General features: G+C 37.6%; 1 protein-coding gene across 1 annotated transcript in view; it reads left to right on the top strand.

Annotated features, from left to right (window-relative positions):
* The window catches only part of cdyl (chromodomain protein, Y-like), a 31,874-nt gene that overhangs the window by 17,162 nt on the left and 1,339 nt on the right, over window positions 1–13,373 (top strand). The window contains exons 2-6 of the mRNA XM_077227501.1: window positions 8,606–9,377; window positions 10,471–10,733; window positions 11,101–11,273; window positions 11,385–11,595; window positions 12,926–13,069. Coding sequence (XP_077083616.1) covers window positions 8,606–9,377; window positions 10,471–10,733; window positions 11,101–11,273; window positions 11,385–11,595; window positions 12,926–13,069 — 1,563 coding nt within the window. The remainder of the gene's footprint in view (window positions 1–8,605; window positions 9,378–10,470; window positions 10,734–11,100; window positions 11,274–11,384; window positions 11,596–12,925; window positions 13,070–13,373) is intronic.

The following is a 13,373-nucleotide window of genomic DNA, read 5'->3' as shown; positions in this document are numbered from 1 at the left end:
ATTGACACTTAGGTGGACCAATAGTATAGGCTACCCACCTGGAAAAAGAAAATCCTCCGCTATACCTTTAATCAAAAACACTTCAAATAAATTTTTTCCAAAGATTGTCATTTTAGGTAGTTTTTACCACAATGTAAGTTGAAGTGTTCATTTTTAAAAAAAATAAGTTTGGTTTTAGTTAGTTATTTGATGCTACAAAAACAGGGGTACCGTGTCACGTAATGATTGAAGTAGTCACTGAGGCACCAGCAGACTTTTTTCGGAAAGATATTGGAGCTTTAACCATAATTTCTATACACTTCAAGCATATCACAATTTTAGTTTAAACGTGTATTATCACCATCACTGTAAAAAGGCATTTTTGACAAGCTGAGGCAGGCTGCTCTGCTGCTATCCGATCGTAAAAATACTAGGTGTAATGCCCAATGAAATGCTTTCGAGATCTTGAAATTAGCTGATGATAAATAAAATGCAGCTCATATCTGTTGCTTTCGTTGACTTGTACTCTGATAAATTTGTATGTAGCGTGGGAATTAAAGATTTAAATCTGTTTTATATTTGTGTTGCGGAGACACATTTATGGGGCCAGGTGTTTAAAAATCAGATAGCTATCCGGTTAGTTAAAATGCATGAAGTGACCAGGTCAGGGTGGGAAATTAACTTTTTTGCCCACCAGCCACAGTGCCTGCTGGATGCCCAATTTTACCAGCCACTTGTATTTTTTACCAGCCACTTTTTCTGGAATTCAAATTTATGAATGAGAACTGTGACTTTGATAACATTGACGTCCATTACAAATATGTAATTCGTTTTATCCATTTAACAATATGAGTTGTGCTGCACCCAGGCGCCAATTTATGTTTTCCTCCGTGGATGCTCACGGGAGCACGCCCTTTAAAAAAAAAAAAAAAAAAAGGACTATTCAGCACAAACAGGGCTACCATAATATGTTAGCAACATATATGTACATATTTGTATTTTTGAGAGAATTTTATGCATGGTTATTTTACAGTTTATTTTTTAATACTAGTTAAGTCTGTATGACCATAAATGATGGAGTATTTAAATGTATTTTGCTGCTATTTGAAAAAAATCCAGCAAAACGCGCCAGCGCGTTTGTAGACCCCAGAGGCTTAACTCGATAATAAAGCCGTAAAGTAGGCTATCTTTCAACTCAGGACAGCACCACTTCTCACAAATACAGATAGGATTGGAGATGAAAAGTTTAACTGACACATAATCGAGCTCCGGAGCACCCACGGTATCGGCTCCTAGCCTCGCGGCTGCTAAAACTATCGCTAAACTAAAAAAACGATAGCTATCTAGCCATCACGATACACAACTTCAAGTTAGTAATTTACTTACTTGCACATCCAAACATAGTCCCGAAAAGGTCTGCCCTTTTTGCCGATCGCATGGACGTTTCTGAATAGAATTGGTCATATTCATTATTGACTCTATTTTAAGGTTAGTTGTTCCTCTAACGAACAAATTGTTTGCATTTTCGCACGACGCATAGGTTCGACAGTAAGTACAGTACATGGACTGTTCGACGGGAAGGTAGGCTAACCATTCCCTCGTTTTCCCTTCGTCATCAATGCGCCACTTGTTCGAAAAGTACCTTCACTTTTTATTTACTTCGCCCTCAATAGTTTGTACATTCATATACTGCTGACTCCGCGGCGGGCCTCTTAACACCGGGTATAAGTCGCCACATTTTTTAAATTTTCCTTTCATCTGTTCCTCAGCTCAGCTATAGCCTAGGTGTCACGGTCCGTTCAGTGCCGTGTCCGTGCGCTGTGTCCGTGACGCACAGCGCTGAAAACCAATCAAATTAATTACTCGACAAAAGTGCATTATTTTTACTTAGCAACAGCATTCTTTGACAAAAGATGTCCAATCCGTTACAAGGAATGTTTTAAGTAGTAACCAATAAAAATATGTTTTACAATTCACCCGCCACTGTGGCTGGTATACAAGGCAAAGTCACCCGCCACTTTGAAAAAGTACCAGCCATTGGCTGGTGGCGGGTGCTAATTTCCCACCCTGGACCAGGTGTAAAATGACAGGGGTGACAAGCTCAGTTCCTGGAGGGCCACTGTCCTGCAGAGTTTAGCTCAAACCTAATTAAACACACCTGAACCAACTAATCAAGGTCTTTAGGATTACTAGAAACTTCTAGGCAGGTGTCTTGGAGGACAGTGGCCCTCCAGGAGCGGAGTTTGACACGTGGTCTCTGATATCATAGTTCAATTATTTGATTCAAACATTGTCCTGGTACTACAAGCAGTAGGCAAGATTTACAAAGCAGATACAAAAAGGATTAGATCATTTTACTAGATTTTTTAAAAAAAAATTGCAAGCCAGTCAAGTTCTTCCACTCAAGACTTCAGTACCATATGTGTATTAGGCATGTGTGTTAGGGATGGGCATGAGTACCTGAGTGAAAATGATGATCAGCCAAAAAAAACAAAATTTCTCTCTTTTTCTGATTGGTTATTGTGGCATTTGGGGCGGTTCCTGAGGTTTGATTTGTTAGCGTAGACAACACTCCTACCAGATCGGCGAAATAAAGTGAAACTGGACTTGAAAACGTTCACTGCAGTAAATCACTTTGATCATGAAATAGAGTTATGTGCAATATGTGCAGCGCCAATTTTTAATAGACTAAGATTATAATGAGAAAACGATTAATAGAATGTTGCAAATTATTTGTGCTTTAGTTTTTCAGCGCGTTAAGAGCGCGTCAACAACTTCAGACTAGCACGGTCAAGTTGATGTGCGCATTTGCGTCTTTTGTGCAGATGTAAGATTACCTTTATGTTATCTATATCTATTAATCTCAAATAAGAAGCGTTTGGTTGAGTTTAATAACCAGATAGCAAAATGCAGCAGTTTACCAACCGTTCATTCACTCATCAGTTTCAGCTCAAATGGAATGTCCGACATTATTGACTATGATTGGGTTATTTGAGACGGTCATATTCCTTTTAGATGGGCTTGATAGTCAAAAATCATTGATGATGTTAATAATGCAGCAGTGTTATTTTGTTCTCATTTTTTATTTAAAGTTGTTTCTCGTTATGGCTTCGAAAACGCGCAATGATCACTGTAATCACTTTCTATCATGAAAAACAAAAATTAAGTGCAGGACTTGTAGCGTCAATATACACATTTAGCATTAAAATGAGAACAGGATTGTGATATATAGATTGTTGTAAATTCTCTATGCTTTAGTTGCCCGTGTATACACAGGCAAGAGCGCATCCAGAGTTTCCATTTCAAAACATAAACTGTAAAAAACTAGTTCACATGTGCATTCGTATCCTTTTGTGTAGATGCAAGTTGTAATATTACTTTTATGTTAGGTATCTAGAATATCTGATTATTAATCTCATAGGGTGTCATAGAACGGGTTTCAGTTTACTGGAGATCATTTACTCTTCAGCTTGCCTTTACCTCAGGCAGCTATTCCTTTTAGATGTTTCTTTTTCGATAACATTGCATCATAATCTAGCAGTTCTTTTTTTCTATTCATACGTTCATGTTTTCATAGACATGTTTTCATGTCATATTTTTATTTGTCAACATTAATTTTCGTAACCGTCTTAAAATATTTTCATTTTTGAGACCTGTCAATGATTGAAATGAGAAATTAACAAAAATATGGATCTTGTGCACAAGGCAAGTTATCATGGAATAGAAAAGGACCCTACCGGGCTGCTACAACAAAGTTCAAAGCATAGGCCTACAATTCTCTCAGGTGTCATTGTATGCAGTAGCATTAATATTTGTCTTCTGGGAAAACCAGACCCATTAATTAGAAGGGCCTTATAGTGTATGTTGTTATGAGGGATGTGCAAGACTAATCGACTAGCCGACTTAACGGTACAGCTGCTACTAGTCAACACTGAAAATAATAGTCGATTACACCGTAAAGAATACACAAGATTTTATCGTTTAAATTACTGTCGTTTTAATGTTACTGTGAAGAGCAGGGCGCGAGCCTTGGAAAGAGAGTGAGGTTGGTGGCGCGAGTGTTAATGAACATCACTTCGCGCTGCAACAATCTGGAGTCCCAGGAGCTCCGAAGGATAAGAGGAGAAGTGAAGACAGTGGAAGACGAGAAGACCAGGCCTGGGACATTTAAGTTGTGTTTTGTCTATGGGCGGCAGTCGGCTATGTACCACCTGCAGTTTACTTTCGTTTTATTTTAAAAATTTCGTTTACCGTTCACCAGTTCCCCCTTCTTCCCTACGTCTTAAACTTTGTTACATTTGTATTTAAAAGCATTTTAAGTGGCACATTAAAATTATAATAATACCTTAAGAGGTAGGGCCTCATCTTTTTATTTGACCTGAGATGCACTTTTTTTGTGTCAGTCACAAAGAGCACAGAAATGACCACTCAAAAGACAAACGAGGTGTGGGAGTATTTTGTATTAGAAAAAAAATGGAAAAGTTTGTAAGCTGGGCCATGCATAACCATATTCAGGACATGCATGTAGGTGTGATAGTTAGATAGCCTATTTTTTTAGAATTGAAGTGAATATGCGAAACTGAATATGCTAAGCATTAGAATCAGAAAGAGCTTTATTCACCAAGTGTGCTGCGTTTAGCAGCATTTATGAGGGGATTTGACTGTTTGATTCATAGATTAAGTGCTCAAATGGATCATATATACACAAGTTTTTAGAAGGTTTCTTACTTTTACATTAATCGACTAGTCTACTGCACTGGTTGTAGTTAGCTTTGGAAAAGTTGTTCAGCAGTGGAAAAGCTTTGATGGTTTGTTCAAAAATAAAAGAGTACTTGAACTGTTTGTTTCTTCTGTGGAACAAAAGATTTTCAATGTCATACAGGTTTGGAGCAACATCAGGGTGAACAGATGATTCCAGTTTTATTTGGGGGGTAAATTATCCTTTTACAGTATAGTACCGCTTGCTGCAAGGAAATATATACTGAGTGGGCTGGCAAGAGCCTTTGATAATAGTTGGGTTTACTATTGCATTGAGTACATTATAAAGCCTTTTGGTTTCTCTGTTGAGTTTGGTAGTACTACTCAACAGATAATTTCTCTGATGCTGTAGTAGAAGTTGCGGAGCTGTTTCCTGCTTATCTAAGAAAGCACATATGTTTTTGTGCCTTATTCAGTGCTACAGTGTTGTGAGACCAAACCAAGCCAGCAGAGATTTGCATGCCAAGGAACCTGAAGCTGCTGGCACTTTACACTGCAGCGCTGTTGGTGTTGAGTGAGTCGTCACACTCGCTGGATTTCCTGAAGTTCACAGAGTTCTTTTGTCATGTTGACATTCAAAGTCAGATTACTGTCATGACACCTCCTAGTTATAAGCTCCTCTTAAATCCCGTATAGTCTCAGTTTTACTGCATATCACTCCCATACTGTAGTATCACCATCAGCAACATAACAGGAAGTATAGCCTTGGACTGAGACAGCAGTCACGTAAAAAGACACATTTCGTCATTTACTAGGGCTTTGCCGGTGCGCCAAAACACTACTTTTTTTTGTTCTTTTTTTTTTTTGTATGTGACTGCGGATTTATGTGAATATTAGGAGTTAAGCACAATGCTTTGTTTACAAAATAAATAATAGGTTGGCAATTAAATTTTACATCGCAGGAAACATTTGGATTCATCCGAACAAGAGAGGTATATGACATGTAAGAGTCGGCTTTGTATTCTGTTTTGCGATCTGGTCACCCGATTATGAGCAAATTTAACAATATTCCATTAGTTATTCCACTGGACATGGGATCTCTTGTTTCTTTTCCCAAATCTTCACTCACGTCTCATCCATTTTGCAGGCTATTATAAACGTTTCTTCCTTTGGTTGGCTTTTAGTTAGGCCTATTATATTCACATTCTTCACTGTGGTAAAGTAGAAAAAACGCTGTAGGACAGATACCTTTTTATTTGCATATCAAATTCTATTTAACACACTTTGTGCTTGTTATTAGACTTGGTAAGGCGCGTCAAGTTTATTTGTATAGCGCGTTTCACGCACACCGGTGATTTTAGTTTCACTTTCTCTGGCAGCGCAAATTCAAACAGCCTAAATGTCTTACCCCTGTGGAAGATAAAATCCGCTCTTCAGACAACAAGTGTCAGTTTGGGACAGTTTGAGTCAGTTTTGTCATAACTTGGGACAGCTTCAAAAAAATTAAGACTTATATTTTGTGCTGAATTCAAAGTCTTTTGAACCCTTATGATGGCTTTAGGTTAGGAACAGACTTTATTCACTGAAAATCTCGGCACCTGTTTTTGCCCTCTTTGATGTTTTCATGAGAGAAGTGACTAATTATCATTTCAAGAAGTCTTAATTTTGTTTACTCGTTCTATTTATAAATTCTTTTCAATGAATTGGTTGATCTGGTTAAAAAAAAACAGTCTGAAACTCTGATGAAACAATGATTTAATCACAATTCCATGATCTGGTTCATTCGTTCAAGTTCAAAGGGTCCTTAAAAAATCTTAAATTCAGTTTGATCAAATTTAAGGCCATAAAAAGTCTTAAATATCTTAAATCAGGGGTATCCAAATTCGGTCCTGGAGGGTTTAGCGCACAACCGCCCACACCACGATGACATCATTTTTGCCGAATGCAACCACGCACCTTTGCACCATGTATAAACCAGGCTTCAGACACAATGTGAATACTAAATTTATTTTGCTTTCAAGTCTAGGTTAGGGCTTGGGTTAACTGTTTACATGCCAGTCTTGGTGAGTATAGTCAGTCAGATATGTCTTAAATCAGAGGTCTTCAATCCTGCTCCTGGAGGGCAACTGTCCTGTAGAGTTTAGAACCTGCTTCAGCACACCTGCCTTTGTATATTCAAGCGATCCTGAAGAGCGTGATGAGCTGATTCAGGTGTGTTTGATTAGGATTGGAACTAAAGTCTGCAGGACAGCGGCCCTCCAGGAGCAGGATTGAAGACCTCTGTCTTAAATGAATGTAAAAACGGTCAAGAAAGACATGAGTATATTGGATCCGTGCATTGTCTTGTGACAGCAGCCTAATATTCCTGCTGTGTTTTAATGTTATTCAAACAACAGACAAAGAAATCGTTCGTTCTTATTTTCTTTATTTTACCTGAACATAGCACATACTGAACTGTACCGACACCGTGACCCTAAAACCGTGAAACAAAACAAACTGTGAGTAATTTGAACCATTACACCCCACTACCTACCAATTTAACATATCCCTCGTCTTCACGATGCTTCTCCCTGCCTGTCTGCCAAAGCCACTGCAAGAGGAAAACACTAGCCTACTTGAAGCTTGACCTGGAAATTGAGCGCCCACTCCAATTTTCTTACAGAAAAGTATAAACTCAAACCTAGTATTTACACCTTGCAAAAAACATTAGTACAAAACTTATAAGTTGTTAAGAAACAGCGTATACATATTTTAACGTCTACCTACCTGCTATTGGTGGTGGGTGAGGAAAATTATAGTTTTAGCACAGCTTTTCATATCAAAAATACCTTGCAAAACACATGTATATATAAAACATATAAGGGGTATACATTTTTTACTAGTACCTACCTACCAATGGGGGTTATGCGTAACAATCTTCCTTATCCTGTTAAACAGGTTACATCACATCCGGTACAATTCTTTTGTATGGGTTTCGTTAGATATTTTTAGATATTTAATCATTTAGATATTTAAAAAATGGCATCAATAAAAAGAACTAGCTGAGTTTGCTGATTACCTTGAAAGTCCATAGATATCGCTGTCAGTTCATACTGCTGGTAACACTCTCTCTGACAAGCGCATGCAATGAGACATCCTTTCCTGTTTGTTCATGTGAAATTCGACATAAAGCCTATTTAACATTCTCCCAGGTTACTCCTTTCATCTTCACGATGAGTTTGTCAGAGACGCTGTGTAACAAATTGTCAAAGACCTATGTGGCGAGCAGGACGAGGCTGAGGGCGATATTTACCGACTTCCATTAGTATTTGCGTGCATGACCAATCAGATTAAACTAGGAAATAATTTAAATAAATTGTATTTTGAGTTCTGAACACTTTCATTTTAGTTCATAAGTTTAATTAACGTATTCGGCAGCAAAATCTTATGATGCAAAAACGTGAAGTTTTAAGTAATGGTAAGTTATGATAACTTGGTTGCTATAGTAATGACAATATAAGGGTTTACAGTACGAAGCTTCATATTTGTGTGATCTGTTCATGACTCAAATGCTTTGCTTTCCACTCGTGGTATAAAAGCTGCTGTCGGTTAATTAATATTTGACTGATGAACTTGTGCCCTGTTGACTGATAATTTCCAGTATTATGGACATCGTTGATATTTACTTAACTATAGTTACAGGTGATATTCATGGCAAATGCGAGAATAGAATACAGCTTGTGACTTTGTGCTCGTTCAAGTGTGTGCAGTTGTCAAATGTGTGTCTCGCGAGCCATAGGTTCCTGACCACTGATCTAATGCGTAAAAAAAAAGTGTATTCATAGAAAGTGCAATTTCTTTCATAACAAGCTAACAGTTTCTTCTACTCTTTAGTCTTTAAATCTTGCCAGTACTTAACATATATTTATATCTGCATGTCCCTCTGTAGGTGGAGAGAGTAGTTGGCAAGCGTAAGAACAAAAAGGGCAGGACTGAGTACCTGGTCCGTTGGCGAGGCTATGGCTTTGAGGGAGACACCTGGGAGCCGGAGAGTCACCTGTCCAGCTGCGTCGAGTTCATTCATGAGTTTAATCGGCAACACAGCGAGAAGCAGAAAGACGGAACTTTACTCCGTTCCACGCGGAGCTCTCCCAGCACAGCCGGAGGCAACACTAACATCAATGCCCGCAAACAGATCAACAGGCCTCAGCAGCCGTCAGCGAATCCTAACACAGCGAAGACTTCTCCACAGACCTCAAGCACACCCTCCACAAAACGGCTTCAGCCAGCACAACACTCACCAAACGACAGCGACACACAGCAGCAGAAGAATAAGCGTTCAGCTGGCATGAGTAGCACGGGTACAGTCACTGACACGGTGCCTGCGGCAGCACCCACAGCTGCACCCACTATGAGTGCACTGCGCCGTAGTATGGACCTAACAAAATCTGGCATCAAAATCCTAGTGCCAAAGAGCCCAATGAACAGCCGCACTGATACCGAGGAGTCTCCCAGTGAGGCAGCACACAGTCTGGAGCAGGGAGGCCAAGAGCCTGATGCTGTGCCCCCTGAAGTGGCCTTGCTGGAGAAACCCACCGGAGCTGTGCGTGTACCAGGAGAGGAGCGAGCTCGTATGGGCACGAGGCCCAGGACACAAACGGCCCTTCCGCCACCACAGATTCCTATTACCCCAGCTGCTGTCCGCACATTAAACGGCAAAGGTACAGTCGGCTTAACTTACATTTAGAACAATACATTCTTATGAGGTTAAAGAGAGACGGCTTTAGGTTCTGAGTTTTAGTGTGTTTAAGTCATGCTCGTATAATTTGATTTGTATTGTGTTTCCAGTCATGGAGCAACAATATAAACAGTAATAATCAAGCACTTGATAAATGAAAGCAAATGTGTTGCTACATAACTTTGAATGATTTTTGAGGGTACCTCGTGGAGTGGATTCAAAAGGCGTATACTCATTTATGACGATGCTGATCTTGTGACGATTATTATGACGAATCTATTAATATTATATATTATATTTTTATATATATATATATATATCATTTTGTTACGATGGTGTTGATTTTACTCTCATGTTGGGATATTTGTGTAACAGAAGAAAATAATCACATCCTGATATTTATGCCACTTAATGCAATATAACAGTATGTCTGAGTGGTAATGATTGTATTTTTTACCCATAGTGGTGTATCCATAATATACACTACCGTTCAAAGGTATGGGGTCGGTAAGATTGTGAAAATGTTTTTGAAAGAAGTCTTTCACTCACAAAGAATTAATTTATTTGATCAAATCAGCATACAGTTAAAACAGTAATATTGTAAAATATTATTAAAAATGTGTAAAATAAATATATTTTAAAATGTATTTTATTACTGCAATAACAAATCAGAACTTTCAGCATCAATACTCCAGTCTTCAGTGTCAGATGATCCTTCAGAAATCATTCTGATATGTTGATTTGGTGCCCAAGAAACATTGAAACAGTTATGCTGCTTAATATTTTTTGTGGAAATTGTCATCTCATTTTTCCAGGATTCTTTCATGTTCAAAGTTCAAAAGAATAGCATTGATATGAAAAATCTTTTGAAACATTACAAATGTTTTACCATTGAATAGAAAATGCTTTTACTTGCTGAATAGATCTATATCTTACTGACCCCAAACTTTTGAACGTAGTGTAGATTCAGATATATTAAATAAATAATATAAAGTTGTATTTTTTATAATTTTATCATGTATTTTATTTATATGATTTATTTTTTATAAATTGTTGCTTTTGTTGTCGTTTCATAGGAGTGACAACCTTCATGGAAGCCTCGTCTGCAAACGGAACGGCCATTACACAGAGTGGTGCCGCGGGAGTGATGGGCAGTTCGGGGTTGACTGGCAAAAGGCGCTTTGGGGACAGTGCGACTTTCGACAAACGACTGCGCTTCAGTGTTCGTCAAACTGAGAGTGCTTACCGCTACAGGGACATTGTAGTTAAGAAACAAGATGGCTTTACACATATTCTGTTTTCTACAAAGACCTCTGAGAACAACTCACTGAATCCTGATGTGAGTCCAAATATATCACATTTTATATTAAAGTTACATGTAAGAAATAACACATGCTAATTTGACTACTTTTAAGTATCCTGACATTTAACTCATTGCTTTTTATCATCTGATACCTCATCCTCTGAATTAGGACTGGGTGGTATGACAGTAGAAATAAAAAAAATAAAAAAATATCTGACACCATACAGAAAACATATAGAGTACTTTTCAGATTGTCTAGCAGAAGGTTGAATATATTGGCAGTGATTTGGTGTTCACACGTTTAGCCACATTTTGACGTTGGCATGGTGTAACTAGGTTTTATATAATTTTTGAAATTACTCGTACTGTAATAAAAATAAAGCTGTACACAAATGGGTTTCAGGTAATGAAGGAGGTTCAGAGTGCCATGGCCACAGCTGCAGCTGATGATAGTAAACTTGTTCTACTGAGCGCCGTTGGAAACGTCTTCTGCTTTGGCCTCGACTTCATCTACTTTATTAGACGGCTCACAGATGATAGGAAAAAAGAAAGTATCAAAATGGCGGAGACAATCAGGTAAAAATGATGAGAATATAAATATTTTAACAGGTATTTTATCATATTTTGGTGAACTGATTTGTAATAGTAGCTATAGATAAGCCAATGTTTTTTTTTTTTTGTCTTTAGGACTTTCGTCAACACATTCATCCAGTTCAAGAAGCCCATCATTGCCGCCGTGAATGGGCCTGCTATTGGGCTTGGAGCGTCTATCTTGCCCCTGTGTGATGTAATCTGGGCCAATGAGAAAGCTTGGTTCCAGACTCCTTACACAATCTTTGGCCAAACTCCAGACGCCTGCTCCTCTGTAACGTTCCCTCTCATCATGGGAGTAGCTTCGGTCAGTACATCGATAGTGTGTGTGGGTCTGGATGAAAGACTCATTTAAGGCTTTATACACTTTAATATCCAAACTTATTAATATTTATTTCTAGGACCTGTCATTTATAATATAAGTACATGTGAATTATCCAAGGACCCACTCATATTTTGAAATCACTTGGCTTTATTTCATTTTGTCATTCACACACACACACACACACACACACACACACACACACACACACACACAGACACGCATGCATACAATGGTTTGTTTAATGGAAATATTTTATATTTTTTAAATATCTTAAATATATGAGGGAAGAACAAAACACTAACCTTAGTTAAGGTATTTATCCGAAAATTATTTGCCAAAATAAGGCAAACTACAGCTAAAGGTTTTATTTTACTATGCAACTAAAAAAATGCATAGAAAAACAAAATGCTCATAGGAAAAAAGTGTACATTGACTACATGATGATCAGTTAATAAATCTTGCTTTTGCCCTTTCCACAATACATATCATTTCAAAGCAGCTTTGCAGAAAATGCAATTTTCCAAGTTATGCATTTCAGAAATGTATCAAATCATGCAGTTATCTAACAATGTATTCATTTAGCAGCGTATTAATTTAAGGCCGAAACAATGAGCTCATTGAAGTAAGGGATACATGTTGTTAACAAATTATTAGGATATATATTGGTGCATGTTGATTCAGAGTTTGCATCATCTGAAGTCCTTGCAGGAGTTGGAATCATCAAAATTTTGTTGGGTTTTTTCTTGTTTTTGCATGTGTTCATAATTTCTTTTTATGACAGTTTGGCCAAAAATTGTCCACACAATTTCAATTATATCAATTGACTCCAAGCACAACTACACAATATGATTACAAAATCAGTAACACATTTTTTACAAATATTTGAATAAAGGGTGAAGATGTAAATTTTCCCTTCTATATTAAAATTGCATTTACATTGGCAATTTACATGTAGATTTACTTTTGATTTCCGCAATTCATCCACTACACATACTCCAGCACGTGTGTTTTCAGCATCTGCCGTCACTCCACATGAACATTAATTACCAGAGCAGCTCTGAGAGTCTCTTCCCTCTTCATCATTTCACTTGATAAAATCGTCAGATACACACAGAAACTCAATATATTACTTCTCAAAGTAATAACTATAAATATACAATTTATTAAGACATTATTTTTAAGGAATATCACACAATTTTAAACCAGAATTAAGTTTGAAATGTCTAATAAAATACTAATGAATAAGGTGAGACGGGTGCATTTTCTCATCGTCTCTTCATTCTGACTCCTTTTCTCTTTCCTGTCACTATAGGCTAATGAAATGCTACTGAGCGGGAGGAAGTTGACTGCTCAGGAAGCTTGTGCCAAAGGACTCGTGTCCCAGGTTCTGTGGCCAGGGACCTTCCCACAGGAAGTCATGGTTCGCATTAAGGAACTAGTATCTTGTAATTCAGTTGTAAGTCATCTTTTCATTTGTTTAGTTTTTTCCGGTCACATTTTCTCAAAGCATACATTCACATATTCCCTTCAACCTTTCATTTTTATTTTTGCTTTGTGTCTCATTTTAGATCATGTACATTTAATCTTCATAGTCTTTTTAGAATAAATTGGAAATAAGTTAGATCCTCAACTGTGATTCTTCTGCTTTTTTACAGTCTTTTAAACCTTTCTGAAGGATTTTGAATCATTAGTACGTCATGAGGAACATTTATGTATTTTAGTGTTGAAATGCAGTTGCGATAACAGTGGACTTCTTTACA

The sequence above is a fragment of the Siphateles boraxobius genome, unplaced genomic scaffold (genome assembly GCF_051911475.1).
Source record: "Siphateles boraxobius isolate OS27281-9 unplaced genomic scaffold, OSU_SipBor_1 1, whole genome shotgun sequence".
NCBI lineage: Eukaryota > Metazoa > Chordata > Actinopteri > Cypriniformes > Leuciscidae > Siphateles > Siphateles boraxobius.
The sequence above is the reverse complement of the archived record's forward strand: the minus strand, read 5'-3'. Positions and strand labels throughout refer to the sequence as shown.